The following is a 22794-nucleotide window of genomic DNA, read 5'->3' on the forward strand; positions in this document are numbered from 1 at the left end:
AATTATGTATGGAGTAATCTCCTTGTTAGGTTTAGGATCTCTCATTAGGGATTTCATGGTTTGTTTACCGATCATTAGTTTTAAAAAATCTTTGGCAAAGATGATTTCCTAAGCGTTGGAGATAACCGGTTTGATCTGAATCTATTTCATAGAGAGATTCTAAATCTCACCGCCTTGAAATGGGTTTATATGGGTAACAGAAGTGTCACTGGTAAGATTCCAGAGGGAATTAAGAACCTTCTTCGTCTACAAAACTTGGCGCTCTCTGATATTGAAATCTCTGGTGAAATACCAAGAGGGATGGTTCAGTTGATAAATCTTAGGCAGCTTGAGATTTACAACAATTACTTTACTGGTAAGTTACCATTGGGATTCATTATCTTCTTATTCTTCATCTTAGGTTGTTCTTCATATTAATTCTTGTAATATCGGCAAACCAAATTGGATGGTTAAGGGATGTGTGTCTATCGACACAAGAGGTATGTCGGTCAACACCAGCATCTGCGGTTTAGCCAATTTTGGTTTTAAATCGTCGGTCCGATGCGGTTGACTTAGGAGAACCCTAAGGTTGGGTATAAAACGGGGAAACTCGACGTCTTTGGGAGTTTTAGCCTCTTTTACCGTTTTACAGAGAGTTTAGAAAAGGAGAAAAGTTCCTTTTGAGTGTTCTTGAGTTTTATAATCCGTTCTTGGTGAGATTTGTCTCTCTGGGTGTAGATCTGAAGCTGGGGACGTGGTTGAAGCTTGCTAGGAGGATGTTTTCGTGAGTTTAGGGTCAGAGTCTTCTTGTTGCAAACGTGAGTGCATGAACATGGCTTATCTAAGCTTGAGATTCTCTTATTTTCGTGTTTATGTGTTGTCTGGTTGATTACTTTGTTTGTTGGAGTGATTTCGTGGTTTGTGAGACTTTGTGAGACTCATGTGTGATCATGGATTGGGCTTGGTGCGTTTGGGAAAGGAGATCTGGCTTGGAGCTTCGAGGAAAATGATGCTCGACATCTGTGTTGATCGACGAAAGGAGTGTGTTGCTTGACCCAAATGGGAGGACGGCGCGAGAAACTTAACAAGCATCGATCGACTCTATGTGGATGTGTCGATCAACGCGAATTAGGGTTTTTGGAAAATGTCGAGGTGGCTTCAATCAATACAAGGAGTGTATCGGTCGACAATAGGTGTCTGCATTGATCGACACAAGGAGTGTGTTGGTCAACAAAAGGAGTGTGTTGGTCAACAAAGGGAGTGTGTCAGTCGACATGACCTTTGCCAGGTGTTAGTGTCGATCGAAACCTGGAGGGTCATCCTTCAACATCGTCTGAACTTTGTTTGTTGCCTAGTTTGATTGTGTTATTTATTGTTTTTGATTGGAGATTCTCAATTGCTTGTGTGTTCTCAATTTCTTGTGTGTTTAGCCGAGTAGATAGGAAGATCGCCTCACTGAATATTTGTGATAATACTCTCATGCGTCTCAGCTGTTGTTTGTGATACAAGTAAAGGAAATGTCTGATCGTGGAATCAAGGCAATGAAGAGGAGGATGTTCTAGTGGCTTGTTGATGTGTTGTTTGGCTTCTGTAAGGTTGTTAGAGATGAATCATTAGAATGTTGTCTGGGATTGCTGGTTCATTGGTTTATGTTATTTTTTTGGAAATAGCTGGATAGTCTTGGATTATTGATATTGGATTAGTGCTTTTGGTTTAATTGAAGTATTTTCTGGTTTAATGTTTGTTATTTATTTCCGCTATTGTATTGATTGAGGCTAGGGTGTTAGTGTGTATGAGATCACTAGTTAATTATTATATTAAAAACAAAAAAAGGGGTCAGATCTTTTCAATTATTGATTGATCACCTAGAAACAATAAACTAGTAAAATAAATCGATATTAGAATATAATTGATTTTCCTGACAAAAACCTTTTATGAACAAAATTATGTTTTTACAAAGAGATTTGATTTTGTAATTTTGTTAACAAACTAAATTTGTTTGCAAAGCTAATTTTTAACTATAATTTTATAAACAGATTTGGATTTTCTGGTTTTAAACTTAGATAATATTTGTAGTGAGAACTTATTTATTTTACAATTGAGTTTAGAGTTCAAAAACGTTTTTTTATTGATTAAATCCTGTTTGATTGATTGATTTAATATTCTTTGATTTCCTGAAAAATTTTCGAGCCCTAGCGTTTATCATCTTGAATTTGCACAAATTTAATTTATATTTTGCATTGCTTCTTAAATACAAAAAACTCTGTTTGGCGTAATCATAAAACTCTATAATTTATTGTGTGATCTTGAATGTCTATGGATTCGACCCCCAAGTACTACAACTGCAAATCTGTTAGTACCTCTAATGTATTATAATTTGAGCTTATCAACTTTCCTGAAAGGCATCAAACAAGTGGTTTGCACGAAGCATCTATGAAAGCTCCAACTTTTACTTTTGGAACAGCTATCAAAGGCGTAACAAAGGATTCAACTTCTGTGAAGTCACGACCTATTCGTATATATCCTGGGTAAACGCAGATGGATCAGTATATAAAGTTGTCTTCCATGGACTAGTTTGTCGTGTTTCGGTACCATGATGCGAAATCCCGGTATACCAGAAGTATAAACACATGTCTATTTTTTAATCAAATAAGCTCCTATCGTCATGTTCTATGAAAATACTAATCAAAACGGTTCAATTTGTGGCAGGAAGAAATTATAAACCAAATGAACGTACTAAATCCTCAGGTACTAATACAATCTTTCTCCTATGGTTTCATATATAGTGAAACTGATCATAATCTCGTCAAGCTCTTATGTAAACGTATTTGTGGCTAAGTCTAATTTTGTATGATCGACTTCGAGTATGTATGACCATAGAGTAAATAAGACACAAGTTTTATTAACGGGGTTTAGATAACCTACATCCCCGGAACCTAGTTCATAATTCATCAATAGAAATGGCTGTAACCTACAATTGCTATATAGCATCCACCACTCTTTCTAGAATTACAAAGAAAGAAGACTGCCACTAATTGTCTTTTCCGACTAGTATAGATCTTAAACAAAACCATCAAAAGATCTTTCTATCTTGTTGATGGGGCGAAACCACACACCTTGTGTACATCTCTTGCGAATACTCTGAGATGTGCAAATCTTCATGAAGCACCCTCCTGGTATTTATAACAATTGCTCAACCCAATAATTGACAACTTTCTTATTCTACACTGATAGGAATTTTCCTATTCTAAACAAAAATAGGAATTGAGAACTTTCTTTTTTCTTTGAAAACTTTCCTTTTTTATTTATGGACAAGGAAAATTTCTCTTCATGTCCATCTTGAATCTTCTATTCAAGATGTTCATCCAGCTCAACAGCAGCCACTTGGCTTGTCCAAGTCGGCCCTAAACTTATGTACTCAAACTCTTCAACTCATCTTCTCTTACTACTACCTTCTTTATTATCATCGAAACCTGTACACATTTGATACCATCTCTGTTGTATCTGACCCTCTTGGCTTGTCCAAGTTATCCCCAACCATCTGTATTCCAACTCTTCAAAGTAATCTCACAGTTCGGCTTCCTGTAATACTTCGTTTACTAGCTACCTCATGTACTACTTTGGAACTTGGCATATGTTCTTACCAAAACTATGTGCTTCAACATCTTTGTTAGTTCTGCTCATTTTCTTCACAAAAACTGTCACACCATCTATGAGACATCTATGATGATTCTACCTCTTTCTCTTATATATCACAATATATAGTTGTATGACATCCTGGTTTAGTAGCAATCCATGACATGTTTCAGACAGCTTATAAAACTCAGTCAACACATACACCTTCATCTTATATAATATTAGTGTGTTGTTCTCTGATAATATGTATGTATGTAACTTATCAATCTCACAGCTGTAGAAAGCTTCTGGAGTTGTTGCACTCAACGGGTACATGAAAGTGAGGGAAATAGTGCAAACCAAATTCACCGGTGCTCCGTCTCTGTTAACCGGACTTCTCTATACTAACGGAACTTATCAGTCGACAGTCGCAAACATTTATTTGCCAACTCCAAAGGACTCTCTGCCTTGTAATTTTGTAAAGCCGTTTATTTGTAAAGCCATAGGTAGATTTTTTTTTTTTTTTTTTTTTTTTTTTTTTTTTTTTTTTTTTTTTTTTTTTTTTTTTTNTTTTTTTTCTATGCAACCAATTATATATATATATATATGATTGGTTGCATAGAAAAAAAAATAGCATATCTTATAGGTATCTTATTATATAAAGTTCAATGACAAAAACTCTTATTAACGAGATCGTGACACGTGTCAAAAATATTGATAAGATCTTGACATGTGTCAAATATAAATATAGAAACAAATTTGATTTTTACTATTTTACTAATCTACATGAATCTTATTATATAAAGTTCGATGACAAAATTACTAATTAACAAGATCATGACACATGTCAATTGTATCATTCATATGTTGACATATATCAATTATAAAATTTATTAAAATTTTAAAAAATAAAAATGTAAAAATTCAAAACCTACCATAAAAAGGTTTTCTATAAAACTAAAATAGAGAAAATAAAACCTAATTTTATTTAAAAAAAAATAGATATATATATATATATATATATCATAAAATTCGAATTTTAATATAATTGATTTATTTTAATTTTAATTTGCTAATTTGGCAAGAAAAAATATTACTTTTTATATAAGATAAAAAATAATTGTGAAAATATACAATTAATTACTGTTTATCAAAAACTGTAAATACTCACCTTTACATACTGAAAAGATGGTTGAAGTAAAAAAAAAAAATAGATCGTTTCATATTTTTTTTCACCAATCAAATAATTTATTCAAAAAGAGTGTTATTGTAATATATAAAATAGGATTATGTAATATTAATGTATACATTTTTTAACTATAAAAATATTAAAGTAAAGAGACATATAATAGATTATTTAATATTATTATATAAAGTTCAATGACAAAATTTCTTATTAACGAGATCGTGACACGTATAAAAATATTGATAATATGTTGACACGAGTCAAAAATAAATATAGAAACAAATTTGATTTTTACTGTTTTACCATCCTACATGAATTAAAAACAAATATTGGCCACGTCTTTTTGTTTAAATATGTCAATTAATTTGATTTTTACTATTCTACGTTAATTATTGGCCACATTTCTAGAAAAAAAAAGTTCAGAAAATATTTACCTATCACTATAAGGAAATTGAGTATATCTCTTATTATATAAAGATGTCTACTAAATGGTATCCCATATCAAATAAAAACCTTGAGTACAGTAGAAAATCATGAACTCCAAAGAGACAATTACAAACCATGAGACATCGGAAAACCATAATAGCAAAAGAAAACGGGATATCATGAATGATAATCAGATTGCTATGATGGAAAAAATACTTGCAGATGAACCTCATATAAAGCTGGATTTAGCTACACTTCAAATATGGGTAGACAAACTAAATCAATATGTAAGTACAATCTTATTATATAAAGTTCGATGACAAAATTACTAATTAACGAGATTGTGACACATGTCAAATATATTGATAAGATGTTGACACATGTCAATTTTTTTTTATAAACGTAATAAGACAGCTTATTATATTTACAGAATTTTACATGTTTATATTTTAAAACATTTATATTCCTAAATCAAAAAGGAAAACTAACAAAATCAATATATTTTCCATTGTATCCTAATTATATTATACATGGTTTCTCAATAAATTTGACATATGTAACCAAAAATTTAATTCATTAAGCATGTATATTAATCAATAAATAATGAATAACAAAGTTAAAAAGAATAACATAAGTTATTTAACATAATTTTAGTCGGATATAAATTATATTTATCGCTGTAATATAAATTATTGTAAGTAAGTACACAAAACCTTGAAACAATAAATAAATTTAAAAAATCAATACATGATTTGTATAAGTATAGTTTTACATGTTTTATTTTAAAGTTTTAATGCATGTAGTAATATGATAAACCTGAAAGAAAATAGAAAAATGAGTTTGTTAGAATGAATATTTGGTTAATTGATTAAAATTGACAAAAGTATTACTTATAAAATTATGACATATAGAAGAATATATTTAGGATATTTTTGGATTTCCAAAACTTTTGTGGATGTTAACTGATTTTTTTACTGATTATTTTAAATGTTAAATTTTAAATACTAACCAATATACATATTATCTCATATTATTTTTGTTATTAAATTTTTTAACTAATCCATGAAGAAGTGAATTATGGTTTTACGATGAAATAGATAGTTAGATGTGATTACTAAACTGAATGTCTAACGATGAAATTTATTTTAGATTAAATAGATTAAAAAGTTTTCAAATATTAATTTGTATTATTTAAAAAAAAAATCATTCAAGAATATTAGTAAATTTTAATGTTTAAATTTATAATTTTAACACATGTATTTTTGTAATGCATATGTCAAAATATAAGATAATTTGTATACAAATTATAAATTACAGGAATAAATCTTTAGTTATTGAGAATTTCTCTGTATCTTTATATATGTTTTTATTTTATAAATTTTACTCATTTTTAAAATTGATTATGACATGAGGTAAAATTAGTACTTATGAGATAACAACATAACAAATATATGTTAAATAATGTTGATTGAGTTTTTTTTTGGCAAATTATATTTTGTTAATTTTTATTTATATTTTCAGTTTTTACTAAGCTATAGATTTGATATGATGTATTAATTGTGATTGATATAAAGTACTTAGTTCTATGAATTAAGATGAAATGTGTAATTAAAATTAAAATATGGTCTCTTATGATGATATAAATATTTAAATGGTACTTCCTGTCCTATAAGAGTTTTTGGGTCAAAGTACAAAGATTAATAAATAATAAATATTATGTCATTTATAAAACTTCGACCAATAGAAAATATACTGCATAATTCAAATAGTCATAAATTGTTATATTAATAAAAATTATACATAAAAATTTGAGAAAATATTATAAAACTCTTATATAATGGAACCGAGAGAGTATTAAATGAAATATGAGAGGTTTATATTCAATATTAAAATATTATAAGATAAAATCTAAAAATATGTATGTTACTACTTAACTATTCTCAATAAATTTTTTAATTTTTACCCGCGTTATTACGTGGGCCTTATCTAGTCTTGTTATATAAAGCTTGATGTCAAAGTTACTCATTAACGAGATTGTGACACGTGTCAAATCTATTGATTAGATGTTGACACGTGTCAAATCTATTGATTAGATGTTGACACATGTCAAAATTTTTATTTTTTTGTAAACGTAGTAGGACAGCTAATTATATTTACAGAATTTTACATGTTTATATTTTAAAAATATATTTTTCTAAATCAAAAAGGAAAACTAACAAAATCAATATATTTTTCATTGTATGCTAATTATATTATACGTGTGTTCCTAATAAAATTTGACATGTGTAAGCAAAAACGAAATTAATTAAGCATGTATATTAATCAATAATAATGAATAACAAAGTTAGAAAGAATACCATAAGTTATTTAACATAATTTTAGTCGGATATAAATTGTATTGATAAGATGTTACTTGTATTGCTAAGATGTTAACATGTATTAATTCTAAATTTACTAAAACATTAAAAAATTAAAATTAAAAAGTAAAAGTTCTAAACCTATTAACTATCAATATTTGTTTATTCTTTCTTTTTAGTATTTTAATTTAATTACTAGGGGATAACCCGTCCTACAACACGGGATTATATTTACTTTTAGTAATTTGTTTTTTTTTTAAATTTTCCTTTTTTTTTGTCTGAGTTAGGTATCTAAACTTATTTTCCAACTTTATATAGTGTTTATTTATATATTTGTGGTTATACAGTAATTCAGTCTCTTGATTAAGTACGTACTTTGCATAATATAACTTCTTACGGAATCAGACACACAACAATATTGAATAGTAGCTATGTAAGAGGATATATCTTCCACAATATAGGATAGTAGGTTCGTAAGAGATTAAGCACACAACAATATTGGACTATAGTGTTTTTGGTTTGTGTTTTAAGATTATTTTTCTACTAAAATCACTAAATTTCAATTTATAACTGTTAGTTAGTTTTATACGTTTTATTTGATGTTTAAGATTGTATAGTTGTATTTTGATTGTTAATTATACGATTTAATTTGTGGTATACTGCACGACAATTTATTTTTGTTATAAATTAATCTATAGTATTAATATCATTTTATATTGTTAAGTTGTTGTACTTGTTGTTTATAATAATTATGTATATAGAGGTGTCAAAGAGGTTGGTCCACATTTTTTTTCTTGGACCACAACGGGTAAACCCGCTAAGACCACGGTCATTAAAGTTATTCCCAAATATGTCCCCGACATAAATTTTATATTAATTATTCTTAAAAATTTAGTGGCAAAGAAAAAAAAATTAAAATAATTGATAATATTGATATTTTGTTAATATCTTAATTGTTACAATAATTTTCTTCACATTATCAAATATTTCACATATTATATTCACATAAATATGTTAAAATATTATTTATATATAATATATTTATTTTAATCATCTATTTGTAGTCTTTGGGACGATCCGTCAAACCACATATGTACCTAGCTAAAACCTGTAATCCGCATAGACTTAACCGTGAAGACCGTCTTTTAACATGCTTAATATTTTGTCTATACCCACTCCGTCGTAGTACTATTTAGGATATATACATGTGGATTAAGTGTTGTGTTTGCTCCTATTTTGACTTAGAACCTTACTCCTCTAATGGAAAGTAATAAGAGATTAATATAAAGCCTCGTTTGTCCAAAAAAATATATAATGTATAGAATGAGCAATTAAAGAAGAGAGTTGTTATTTGAATATTCATGGAAGACAACGGAGAACAGCAAAGATAGATTGTACACTACAAAGTTCGTTTACCAGATCAAATTGACAAATTCTAGACTTGTTTACGTCTCGGAACTGAAGCTCTAAATTGGCAGTCACATAAGTACGTATGAGAATATACACTGATGTAAGTGTCTAGTGTTAGACCTGAATTTGAATGTGACTGGAATGGTTGACAGTGAAATATAATTCTTTGTTGCTTATGAAATGGTACTATATATGATTTTCTTTTATATTTTCCACTCAATCTTTCAGCTTCAGCTTTGATGTACTTATTTGATTACAATTAGATGTTGAACTACGCCAGATAATATGCATTTCTACTATTAATACACTTTCTAGTAAAATGCATTTGCTTGATAGGTGGCCGGTAATACACAACAAAATCAGCCGTAATAGCTCAATAATTTTGATCAAGCTAGGGATACAATGGTTAGTAACCAATTTTCATTGCATAAGTTGTGTAAAAACTCTAAATTTCAGAAATGTAAACTGATTGTTGCTGGAAAAAAACAAAAAATTGATTGTTGCTGAATAAAATAACTCATAGTATATAAGAATGTAGTTTGGATATAGGAGAGTATAGCGTAAATCAATAACTTAATTAATGAAATAAATAATCCTTACAATCAAAACATAGTTTGAGCGAACGTATTAGAAAGGTAAAAAAAACAACAATGATTATAATTAAAATTTTCTGCTTGTGTGTTTCGTTTTTTTGGTGTTATGAGCTGTGGTGAATGAGCAGTATTTATAGACTTATAAGGAGATCCTAGGGTTGTAGGTGAGTGATTAGCGATAAACTTGTCGAGAAAGTAGATAATATTTTCAAGATCTCATATATGAAATATGCGAGTAATATATCAATGATTAAGAATATGCAATATTGGTTTCCATTTGCTATTAATTATATGACTTCCAGCTTCCATATAATATAAATCGAAGATGTAATTAAGATATTATAGTTTCTATAATCTTAAAATATTGAATGTTGTTTGATTTGTTTAATTAGCATTGAAGATCGAGATAATTTTGGTAACAAAGATATGGAAAGATTATCCTGATTTATGCTTTATTTAGGATACTATTATGGTTCTTAGAATCACAAAATATTCCTTTTTAAAGATTATTTGTTAAGATTGAATCTCGGTTATTAATCAATTATCCGAATTTTTGGTAATTAAAATATATGGTTTTAATTTAAATACCATAAAGGACAATGAAGTCATGTTTGTCTCTAATGAATAACTCTGTTTGGTAACGGAAATTACTATTCTTGAATCAAATAATATTCAGGATCCAAAAATGATTAATCTGGAGTACAAACAGATCCTTGGATTTTTTTCCTTCTGTTCTCGGGTAATTTTGGATCCGCGTCCCGACCCACAAAATTTTTATTGATCGACTGAGGGTATATTGGTCATTTGTCAAAATCGAAACTATAGGTTAATGAAATTAAATTAAGTGATTATTTAATTATTTTTAATGAAAAACCTACCAAAACAAAGTCATGGCCCATTTTGAATATAGGGAGTACTCTTGCTTTAATAGTATAGATGTTGCAGTATTTTTAGATTTTAGTTATATTATTTAGTTAAATTTGAATTCTTATTAGAAATTCGTGATGATTTTAAAATATTCCTTTTTATATTATTTTGAATTTTTTTCTTTAGTTAAGGATATGTAAGAACAATATTTTGTTTTTCTTATTTTTTTTTTTAATGTTGTAGTATTTTTAATTGTTTTTTAGTTTATATATTATATCTCTAAATTATTTAAGACTATAATATCATTGTGCTTATAATTTCAATTTTTATTTTTATTATGTCAAATTAACTATCTTTCAATTTCTCAAATTTTATTGGGTTGGTCATAAACTTATTGCAATCGTGTAGATAATTTTTCTTTTTATCTATCCACAATACTTTTTGAGTAAACAATTTGAAAGAAATATTTTAGTGGTTATACACACTGTCATAAACAAATTTTAGTGGTGAAAAGGAATTACGTCAAATTGAAAGTAAATGAACAAAAATTAGTTTAATTTGTTCACAAAGTCATTTTATAGGTTGTGATAAAGAGCAAACTTTAAAAATAAAATATTTTTGGATGTAAGAACATATTATTAGTGGTAAAAAATAGAGTAAAATTGTACATGGATTCTAATAAGATGCAGTTTACAAAAAATATATGCTTTTAAAACTTTATTTTAGTAGATATTTTTCAAATCCGGCATAGAGCGGGTCATAATCTAACATATATATATATATATATATATGATTGAATATTAATCTTGAGGTTATCCTATGTTTAATGTCAGCCATATATATAGGTAGGAGGATAGGAGAAACCCATACTGCCCTTACCAGTCAATTTAGTTATGTGAAATACCAAACAAAAAAAACACATAATTAAGAAAAAAAAAACATGTGGTCTAAATAAACTCCTACGCATGTGTATGCTTCTACTACATTTTTTTTTTTAAAAGGAATACTATATGTTTACTAAAATATAATAATAATTTTTTTAATCTTTTTTCAAAAAAAAAAAAAAAACAGTAGTCGATTATTAATCATAGTTTGAATATTTTCTGAAGATATATGTATTTATTAAAACAAGTTTTAATGTCATATTCAAGTTTGGCTGTACTCAGAGTTATAACAAACTATGGTTATATTACTTGTTTTGGTGTAAATTCCAAACATAGATAAGAATGAACAATAAAATTTTGCTTCGTAATTATACAGTACTAAAGATTGCGTATAACCTAACAACTTTGTTAAGAGATAACTTTAGAAAATCAAACAAATACATATATAAATAAGCATGCACACATGTCTTCAAATTTGTAAAACACATACAAATTTCTCAGCAGAAAAGTGAACAAATCAAACAAGAGAGAATGAAGTTTCGAATGTTGTGGCTCGCTTTGGTATTAATAATCGCAGTCGAATCTAATGCAGCCGCCAAGCAAGGGAAAAACACAACAATCGCAGCATTAATAGTGTTTGGAGATTCAATAATGGATACAGGAAATAACAATAATCTTCCCACTCTTCTTAAGTGTAACTTTCCTCCATATGGCAAAGATTTTCCTGGAGGCTCCGCCACTGGAAGGTTTTCTGATGGAAGAGTTCCTTCTGATCTTATTGGTAACCCATTTAATTTATTTTTGTATATCTAAAAATTGTAAATATGAAGATAAGTAAGTATGTTATAAAATATAACAGCGGAAAGGTTGGGATTGGCTAAGACATTACCAGCATATATGAATCCGAATTTGAAGCCTGAGGATCTTCTTAAAGGTGTAACATTTGCATCTGGAGGAACTGGTTATGATCCATTAACAGCACAAATTATGGTACACTAATGTTTTCCGATCATGATCGTTAGTTTTTCTTGTGGGCGATTCATTTTTCTTATAGATATGTTTATTTTTGTAGTCAGTGATATCGGTATGGGATCAACTCACATATTTCAAAGAATATATATCAAAGATCAAGAAGCATTTTGGAGAAGAAAAAGCCAAAGATATTTTGGAAAACAGTATCTTTCTTGTGGTGTCTAGTAGCAATGACCTTGCTCACACTTATTTAGCTCGAGCTCATAGATATGATCGGACCTCGTATGCTAATTTCTTGGCTGACTCTGCTGTCATATTCGTGAGAGTAAGTACATTATTTCTAGTTTTATATCTATGAAAAAAAAAATATATATATATATATATAATCGTATTCGCAAACTAATTTATCTCCTCCACTGTTCATAATTAGGAATTACATAAGCTTGGAGCTAGGAAAATTGGAGTATTTAGTGCAGTCCCCGTTGGTTGTGTTCCACTTCAAACAACTGTATATGGGGGTTTATTAACAAGAGGATGTAATCAACCTTTAAACAACATGGCAAAACAATTCAATTCAAGCCTTTCGCCAGCACTAGATTCTTTAGATAAAGAGTTGGATGGTGTTATCCTTTACATTGATGTTTATGATACTCTCTTCGACATGATCCAACATCCTAAAAAATATGGTAAGTCCATCTAACAGATTTATCTATGTACTTTTTTTCAATTTTATTATCTAATTCGAAGTAAATTATAATATTCATATTATCTCATTTCATTTCAGGTTTTGAGGTAGCTGATAGAGGATGTTGTGGTAAAGGAACTCTTGCGATGTCCTATTTGTGTAACTCATTGACCCCATTCACCTGTTCGAATTCTTCGGCTTATATATTTTGGGATAGCTATCATCCAACCGAAAGAGCTTATCAAGTTATCGTTGACAATTTACTCGACAAATATTTGAGGAAAGTCTATTGATGTTGACATTTGAATATGTATGTATATATATTTAGTCTCATTCTCTAATGAATGCATTTTTTTTTACTCAAGTTTAATTATATTATATTATTTTTCTTCATCAACTTATTAATTTTAAGACTCCCTAATAAAAATCACTGTAAATATTTCTCCTTTTAAAGCGTCTCGGATTCTCGGTGATTAAATGTGGAAGGTTGGCAAAATTCTTCTTGCGTCTAAGTATGGCATCATTCATATTAGTAGCTGACCATCGTCAATGGTCTAGAAACCGAGACATTACCAATTAGAGTTTTCAATTGAGTAATGAGAAGTTTCAATTATTTACCCTACGTACCTCATTAGCTGTATAGTCAACTTCCATGTTATACTAATGAAAAGATTATGAACTAACAATTTAAAGACAAAAGAAAGTGAGAATTTAAGTATCTGTTAATGCCCTTGGCTTATATGAACTTGAAGGAAAGAAGAAGACAACATGAGCATAGGATGTTCAGAACATCATGTTCTGCTACCAAAGAGCTACATGTTGTTTACAATTCCACGTCGCCAGGATGAACTCCTTAAGTGTATTGACTCATGAATCAACCAGTGACTCATGATAAAGGAGAAGAGCAATAGATCATAAAGCTAAAGATAATGTAAAATCTTCCAACCTAGAGTTTAAAATGTCTCTTGACAAAGAAAAAAAAGGAATTTAAAATGTCTATGCAAGTTTTTTTGTTTGTCTTTCCCTTGAAGATTGCTATGCCAAGCCATTCATTTTCTTGTCTTAATAATGATAACTCATCTGATGTCTTCATAATCACAATAAGTGTCTGTTTTCATATATTCTTCTCAAGAGCAGGGTATTAATTAATTAGGTAAGCTTCTCTCTTTGTGCAGGTTTAAATGCTTCCCTTCAACAATCACCACCTTTATATCTTGGTTGCTCTATGTACTTGTCAGTTGTTTAAACCACATCAGAGTGTTTCAAATCTTACTAAAGATATATATGGAGGATGGTAAGACACTTCTAATCATCTGGCATGATAAAATAGTGAACAATACAAACTTTCCTACTATAATTTGTATCAAAAAAAAAATTCATGTTGGATAGGAAACATACTATTCTAGGCTTCTAAACTGGCTTGGTGCACAAGAAATTAATGTGAATAAAATCAAAAACAAAAAGACACCAAAATAATTCATAGTAAATCCATAATGTAGATAAACCGTTAGGTAGGTACCTGTTATGCACACATGTGGATCGGGCTGGCGAACCCAATTTGAGGCTGTGATAGCATCTTGGGAGGGGTAAGTTGATACCTTGTATTTTTTGTGAGTTTTATAGCTTGCTTTGTCTTTGGGTTGTTGCATACTCATAGGCATTTAGGTCTCTAGATGCATCTCACAATGTTATTGTTTTCGATTTTTATTTGCTTAGATTGGAAATAATTTTAGAAATTTGGAAGCATTTGGTAGCCAATAGAGCAAAAAGGAGCTAAAGAAGGCAAATTGAGGGTGGAGTTTCAAGAGATGGAGGAGAGGAGTAAGAACCATGAAGAAAAGAGCTTGTACAAAGAGATTTGGTGCTCAAATTAACAAGCAATAACCAAAGGAATATGAGGGGAAGAGCAAGAGAGATGATTATCCATGATCAATATGAAGTACTTGAGTGATCACATTATTTGAAGACATTTCCCTATGACTTAGCTTTGGATATCTTCATCAAAGTTATTGGAAACTGAATCAACTTTCTAACAATGGTGATTTCGGGTCCAAGGAATTAGCAGATCAGGTCGACTGGAACCTGGACAGATAAATGTAATAGATTTCATGATCGATCGATTGGTTTTGAGGCCATGATCGATTACTTGGTCGATTGTATGATAGATCTCACTTGAAAAATACCAGGTTCGATTAGGTTTGTCTGGGTTTGATCCAGTCCGCATCGGTTTCTATATAAGTGTTTTTATGCATTTTTTTTAACAACTCTTTTCCCCATTTAGGCTTGGAATTAATGCTCATTGACCATTTGATTGTCTTTAGAAATTGTTGATGATTTGATGGTTAGTGATGAGATTAGTACCATATGGGAATGGATTAGTCTAGATTAGTCATCGAAGGCCAAAAGTATTAGCATTGTTAGATTTGAGTAGTAATCAGCCGAGTAAATAATCTAAACATGAAGACTTTAAAATCTTGTTAGTCTTTTATTTTAATTTGATAAAACCAAAACCAATCTTCTGTAGCTTAGAATAAATGATAGCATGCACTCCTAGTGCGTCAAAACATTGTTCCTCGTGGATTTGATCCTAGAGGGCTACATAGATAGGCGATTCGATTGTGGTAGTATACAAATTAGGTTTAATTGATGTGTTAATCATCAGTCATAATGTTATGAGCATGACAAAATCCCGCAATGTTTTGTATTGTAACAATTCTCCCTGTTTGGCGGTATAAAGTGTAGGCCCAAGTAGTTGTATGTCTCGTTATCAGTCTAACACTTGTACATCCCCTGCCGTAGGCTAAAACTGGTAAAGCAAACTGAAACTTCAAGCTTTGTTTGAAAAACAGTAAGAGTGAGGTACCTTTTAACACAAGTGAGTGTAGTCAAAGTAGTGTAATTCCATCAACAAGGAGTCACCAGATGCCTTTCCCTCTGAGGAGTTGCTGCTAAACTGTCCCTATGAAAAGAACATGTAAGAAAGAAATGGTATTTCGAGTCTTGATTTCGATCACATAAAGCACATCTGCACGTCTATCTAGTTTACCACTGTAACCCATTGAGATAGTCCGTCCATGTAATATGTCACAGAAACGTTTAAGATCATGAACATCCAAGTAACCATTCATTACTCACCTTGATCCTTATGATGAATTCACACAATAATTCATGTCATCCTGTTTGGATACAAACCAACGCGAAAGTTTCTAATACATAATCCAATCTAACTTCAATTAGTATGAGGCCTTTTGAGAAGGAACCCAATAACAAATCTGTGCGGACTTTGTCATCTCGACCCAAAACGAACAAAATCATAATTCCAACACATCCAAGTAACTACGAAATCTTAACTGGTAAAGACTAAAGAGTATGGTTAAACAGATTGGATAAAGAGGGGTAACATACAACACGTTCTGACAAAACTATTTTGTCCCTTCCTCTTTAATCACCTCGTATTCTTCTTCCAGTCTATCAAGGCCAAACACAACAAATCTTATCCGATATATTTTGGCTCTTACAATAATCCGTAAACGTTTTTAACCCATTCATCCGTAAAGATCACACAATAATTCATGTGATCCAAGTAACAATGAAAACTTAACAGCTAACTAGTATTATGAAATAATAACTATTAACTATACAAGAAATCATAAATAAATAAAAATATACTTTCAAATACTATCACTTAAGAGACTATGCCTTATTCCACTTATGCTCTCTTATACACCAAATTATGAGAGTGTGACGAAATAAATATACGGTTACGTACTCTAGGAACATAAACATCATACTTAGCGCAAGCATGCAAACCAACAATTGAATAGTAGTTGTTTAGAATATATATTATCAAATTCAACGCTTAGTTCTATAATGTGCTCTAAATGGACCAATATTTCACGAATAAATTTAATTTTCCCAAACATTGCAATTTTTAGAAACAAACACAAAAGGTTATTTTGAGCAGATTGGCCGAAGGTAAACTAGTTTGTGGTAGCCATTGAGATAGGGTGGTCCAGCCAATATGTAGAATCTGTGTAGCTTGTTAGAAAGGTGTTAACTAAAGTTTGTGGTAGAAAACTGTAGAACAACTAGTATATAAGCAAGTCTTGTTTCATCACCATTTCATCAACACAAACTGAATATATATTGTGATTAAACAAGTAAGAAATCAAAGGATGGAAGGCAAAACTGTGATTCTAAGTGTTCTCATAATGAGCTTGGTCATCGCACAAATTCAAGTGGAAGCAAAGAGTTGCTGCCCGTCTACGACTGCTAGAAATATCTATAACAGCTGCCGTCTTACGGGAGCCTCCCGACCAGTGTGTGCATCACTAAGTGGATGCAAAGTTGTTCCTGCCAAATGTCCGAACGGATATCATCATGACATTCTCCAAAACTCAGGTAATTATTTTATTGTGTTTTATTATATGTCAATTGTGAACATTGTCATCAACGTTTATTTTTTTTTTGAAATTTTACTCAAGGTGATGCTGTCAATGAATACTGTAAGTTGGGATGTACATCTTCTGTGTGCGCTGCCATGGTGACACTCCAAAACTCTGGTAAAACGAAGCATCTAAGCTCACTAATTACAATATTATTATTTATTTTGTAATGGTAGACAAGAGAATGTTAACCCATTCTATTACTTTTTCGGTAAATAGATGCGAGTGAAATTGTGAGTGGAGCGGTCGCACAATGCACAAAGGCATGTTCTACTTTCTGCACCAAGGGCTCTACAACTGAAGTTGAGACCGCCTAAACAAGCATATCCATGAAGTTACCACATCCAAGTTTCAGAGTGTTATTTTCCTTGTTTTCAATAATTGTGTCTATGTGAGAAAAAAATGCTAGACTTTGGTGGTAGTATTTGAATAAGTTATTTTCAGTTTGTTTCCGAGTTGTAGAAGGTTGTCCATCCTATATTGTACATGACTTCTATTAAATAAAAAGTTTGGTCACTTTAATATTTATTATTGTTCCGTAGTTGCTAAAGAATTCTTGCCCTGCACGTCACTATCATATAAGGAGCTCATATCTATTTTTCTGGCCAAATCTGTATCTAAAACATTTACTGCATTAAAGAATATACGAAATATCCACTAGATTAGAACTTAGTTAGTGATGTCGGTGTTGTCATGTAAATAGGATATTTGAAGCATACTGTATTTGCTGAACGTAGACGTTCGCATATTTTATACTAGAAATAGGCTCGCGCAATGCGCGAGATATATTTAATTTTTTTATTAAATATAATATATATTAAATTTAGAAAAATATTTTTGAAATGGATTTTTTTAATATGAAAAAAAATTATTTTTTAAAATATTTAATATGTGTTCTTTTATATATATGGTTCTTAATGTTTTGGCGAAAAATAAAATAAACAAAACATATCATAAATATTTTTGATTAAAGTAAATAAATCCCTCAAATTTCTGTTATTTTGGATTTTATTGTTTTGTGTTAAAAACATTTCCAACCCCATTCTATTTTAAACTCAATACTCTATTATAGAGTAACATTTGCTTCGACTCTACTCTCTATCTTACTCTAAATTAGAGTAAATGGTAGGATTACTCTATATTCAACTTTTTTTACACTAACTATTTTAGAGTAAAAAATAGAGTGATACATTGAAAAAAAAAACTATGCCCTATTTTAGAGTAAAAAATAGAATATATTGGAGATAGTCATAGCACACATAAAGTTTGTATAGAGACCATATATCAAACCTTTAAAACAAAAATTGAGTATTAAAAATTATTTACAAATATTACCAGATAAATCTCATCTTGTCCTACATATTTTCCAAAGCTTTAATATATGGATGCGATCAAGACTTATATGATGATTCGCTAGATCTCTATAACCAGAAAATTATTATGAAACTCAGTAACGATGAAAAGAAATAAATAAAATTTATGTTTCAGTCTCAATAGTAAAGAAAAGTAATTGATTAATATTGATCTTTTTGCAAGTGGTATTACAACTTTGTATATTATTTAACTCAATCTTAATATTTGATTTCTTTTTACTCCACAATATGTTGCTACCGTTTGATTTTCTTCAATTAGCCTCATAACAATTTTCTTGTGAATTAGAAACTTTATATGAATGCTGAAAATGTGTTATAGTTCTATGATGATGGGCTATTTCTCGGTCCTTATACTATATTTTTATTCAGTATGTTCTTTTAATTATAAAAAAAATGAACTCTCCAACATATCGGTGTAATGGAAGGAAAGACAAAATCAGAAAAATTGATATCAACAATAGATACATTCCAATTAATTTTCTGACATAACTACATTTCTATTTTATTTTAACTTACATGTAAATGTATTTTTTAATTAACTATTCTTAAACTTATAATATCTATATGTTGACTTTTCCATCAGATTTTGATGATTGATAATTTCAAAACACAATATGTGAGAAAAAAAATCAGATCAACTTAAATTCATCCAATCCATAAACTAATCTTCTGAAACCGGAATTTTGTATTATACTAATGAGATTATGAATCTAGACAATATGTTTTACACAGAGGAATCACCAATGATTATTTCTAATAATTAGTAAGTGTATTTGCGATTTACCATATGCTCCAATTTTTACTCTCTAATCTCGTAATCACCGTTAATAAAACTTTTTTTTGGAATAATGTATATTAAAATACGGCTCATGTCATAAAACTTTATGAAATATCTTATATTGTATCATGCATGAAATTATGAATAAAATTCATGAAAAGAAAAGTGTGTCAAATTTAATTTTTTCAGAATCGATATATTATCTCTATTTTCTAATCATTTAAAAAAACTACTATAATTAACATTAAATTATTTTTTGAAACTATTGTTTTCTGTGATTTCATGGGGTAATTAAGCAATTATCTTCTGATACCATTATGTTATTTTTAATTTCTTTTTAGTACATACGTTTTACAAACAGTCAACCAGTAACTTATAGAATATTAAATACAAATTTAATTTTATCTGGGTTTGTCTTTAATACAATATATATGATTATTGAATACAATGTAATTTTTTAAATATATTAGAACATATTCTGTATTTTAAAATTAGTTTATCTTACATTAATTTGGTACAATTTTTACTTTAAAAGTATAAAAACTTTTTTTTTTGTTTTAATTGGTTTGATCTGTAGTTTTTATTTTTAGGTTATGTGGTATATGCTTTCATTAGGAAATATATTATATGTTAAAACTAAAAGTTGGTAGAAATATATTTTGTAACAATGTGAAAGAAAAAAATTTAAGCAAAGTATACCCCATATAAGATAAAAATAATATGAAGTAGATTAAAAAATGTTTAGTTTAAGATTAGTGAGAAAAACATGTGTCACAAATATAGAGCGCCAAGTGTCGTAATGGTAGGAAAAGTTAGAAAAAACCTTCTCATATTATAGAAGATATCCTATGAGCTTTAATACACTACATCCAAGGAGATTTGCTATTGGCAGCAGTGGCAGACGCACGAGAAAAATTTACCCAGATCAAAAAAAAAAATTAAAGCCAGTTAAATAGAATTAAAAAACTTTATAAAATATTTAAAAATATTAAAAATTTCACGAGAAAAGAGACGATAATTTTGGTTTTAGAGTTTGATAAGAACAAGTTGTGTGGTACTTTAACACAAAAAAACCATAAAATGATTATTTAGTTGAAGAAAGTGATGCAATTGGACGGTGAAAGTGATGATGACAATTACCATAAAAATTTGATAATGAAAAGTAAGAAATTAGTGAATGTGAAAAAAAAACAGGAGAAAACGAAATTAATTTATGATTTTTTTGATCATATTTGATTTTTAAACATAATTAATTTTTATAACTTTAAAAATTTTAAGAAAGAAATGGTCTCTCGAGTCTTGATTTCAATCACATAAAGCACATGTTTGTCTAATCCACCACTGAAACCTATTGAGATAGTCCGTCCATGTAAATATGTCACAAAATTGTTTAAGATAAATAACCGATGCAATTAACATGTGTTTAGGTATTCTTTTCTTGATCCAGATTTTTAATGACATGGAGCCATTGAAGAGTACTTGAACCTCAATTCACTACGCGCATCTTAATTATCATTTATTTTGGATGTATTTGAGATCATATGGATTTTCCCTTGTAATAATGATAGGAAAATGTAACGTCAGTTTGATCCCACAAAGCTAAACTAAACTAAACCACAAGAGAGTTGGTTAGAAGGAGGAAACGTAAAACACGTTGTAACAAACCTTTTGTCCTTCCAATGAATAAAGCCAAACCCAAAAATCTTATCCGAGATTCTGGTTCTTAGAATGTACGTTTTTAAACCATTCATTACTCACCTTGATCCTTATCATGAATGTACACAATAATTCATGTCATCCAAGGAACTACGAAATTTTTACAGGTAAAAGATTATGGCAACTATTTAATAACTAGAATTTGTACCCGCGCACGTGTAGAATTTTAATTTAAAATATTTTTTATCAATGAAAATGGTTGAGCTCAAATATAATCATTCTAACTTTTGAGTATAAATCTATATAAATACTAAACTTACTTTACTCAGTGATATACAACATATATATTTTTGAAGATAATATTTTTTTTGTTATATCTATTTGCGATTTTACGTGTGATTTTAGTTAAAATTTTTATCAATAAGAATTATTGAATATGAATATAATTTGAAGATTAAAAGATAAATCTATATAAATGCTGTACTTATTTTACTAACTATATATAACATATATTGCCTAGTGTCGCGATAATATTGTTGACAATCTTCTGATAGTTTATCTTTAAAAGAGTTAATTCCATATTCATATCCAATGAAAACATAATTTAAAAGTTCTAACATCAATGTCGATCGTTGGCCTAATTATAGAGACCATTTAAACATATCGATATCCTACATTAATACGAATATACAAAGTTTCTTGAACATTTTTATTGTTATGTCGCTACAATGAGGTTTTCCAAATGCATCATCTACCATAATAGAATTTCCGACTAAGTCAAGAATGCTTAAATGAAGAAACATTTAAACCCCTCAATGAATATCTATTCACTAATCTAAATTAAATATTTTTCTAAAATCTCATATGTTATTTGCAGATGTTAATTTTGTGATGCAACCCCAACTTCGTCTTTTAAAAAAAAAACATAGTGTACTTTAAATATGTTAGTTTTGCCAATGTTTTGGGTTAAAAGCATTTGATAATATATATGTATATATATGTTATATATGTTTTATATCATGTTATAAAATTGTAGCTATAGTTGATAATATACCTTATGAGATATGCTACACAAATCATATACCACTTTTTGTAATGGCTTACATATAATTTTTTCTATATTTCCTGACCATTGATTTTGTTTTTTTAGATAGATAATTTTTCAAAATTCTTTTTCATAGTTTTCCCAAAAAATGTGTGCCCCTTACATTGTCTTTGTTTTAGATCAAAACTTTTAGTCCGTCAGGTAGAAATGTCAAAATAAGAATGCAGGCAAGCCCAAACAACACCTCTACCACTTCATAGGGACCGATGGGTCTGGTGAAGAGATTGAATGGTCCTGCACGAGCAAGAGGTGGATGTAGAGATGTTAAAATGGGACTATCCTGCCCATTTAGACCCTGCTCATTTAAGCCCTGCCCATTTAGGACCCGTTTATATCTGCCCGTTTATACCCTGTCCGTTTAGACCCTGTACCCGTTTAGACCCTGCCCATTTATTTGGCCCGTTTAGACCCGTTTAGATGGATTTTTTTTTTTTTTTTTTTTTTTTTTTTTTTTTTTTTTTTT

General features: G+C 29.4%; 2 protein-coding genes across 2 annotated transcripts; both read left to right on the forward strand.

Annotated features, from left to right (window-relative positions):
• LOC104787215 (GDSL esterase/lipase At1g58725-like) lies at positions 11813-13309 on the forward strand. Its single transcript, XM_010512751.1, has 5 exons — positions 11813-12098; positions 12177-12307; positions 12390-12614; positions 12720-12975; positions 13074-13309. The coding sequence occupies exons 1-5, from the start codon at positions 11849-11851 to the stop codon at positions 13265-13267; spliced, it is 1056 nt and encodes a 351-aa protein (XP_010511053.1). The 5' UTR covers positions 11813-11848; the 3' UTR covers positions 13268-13309.
• On the forward strand, positions 17087-17947 carry LOC104787217 (thionin-like). The gene is made up of 3 exons (XM_010512752.1): positions 17087-17375; positions 17459-17536; positions 17639-17947. The coding sequence occupies exons 1-3, from the start codon at positions 17150-17152 to the stop codon at positions 17734-17736; spliced, it is 402 nt and encodes a 133-aa protein (XP_010511054.1). The 5' UTR covers positions 17087-17149; the 3' UTR covers positions 17737-17947.

This window comes from Camelina sativa, chromosome 5 (genome assembly GCF_000633955.1).
Source record: "Camelina sativa cultivar DH55 chromosome 5, Cs, whole genome shotgun sequence".
NCBI classification, from domain to species: Eukaryota; Viridiplantae; Streptophyta; class Magnoliopsida; order Brassicales; family Brassicaceae; genus Camelina; species Camelina sativa.

Bases quoted from the DNA above. Each gene is read 5' to 3' on its own strand.
- LOC104787215 (XM_010512751.1), top strand. From the start codon at position 11,849: ATGAAGTTTCGAATGTTGTGGCTCGCTTTGGTATTAATAATCGCAGTC. The intron at 12,615-12,719 runs GTAAGTACATTA...GTTCATAATTAG, and splicing joins CTGCTGTCATATTCGTGAGA to GAATTACATAAGCTTGGAGC. The intron at 12,976-13,073 runs GTAAGTCCATCT...ATTTCATTTCAG, and splicing joins CCAACATCCTAAAAAATATG to GTTTTGAGGTAGCTGATAGA.
- LOC104787217 (XM_010512752.1), top strand. From the start codon at position 17,150: ATGGAAGGCAAAACTGTGATTCTAAGTGTTCTCATAATGAGCTTGGTC. The intron at 17,376-17,458 runs GTAATTATTTTA...ATTTTACTCAAG, and splicing joins TGACATTCTCCAAAACTCAG to GTGATGCTGTCAATGAATAC. The intron at 17,537-17,638 runs GTAAAACGAAGC...TTCGGTAAATAG, and splicing joins GGTGACACTCCAAAACTCTG to ATGCGAGTGAAATTGTGAGT.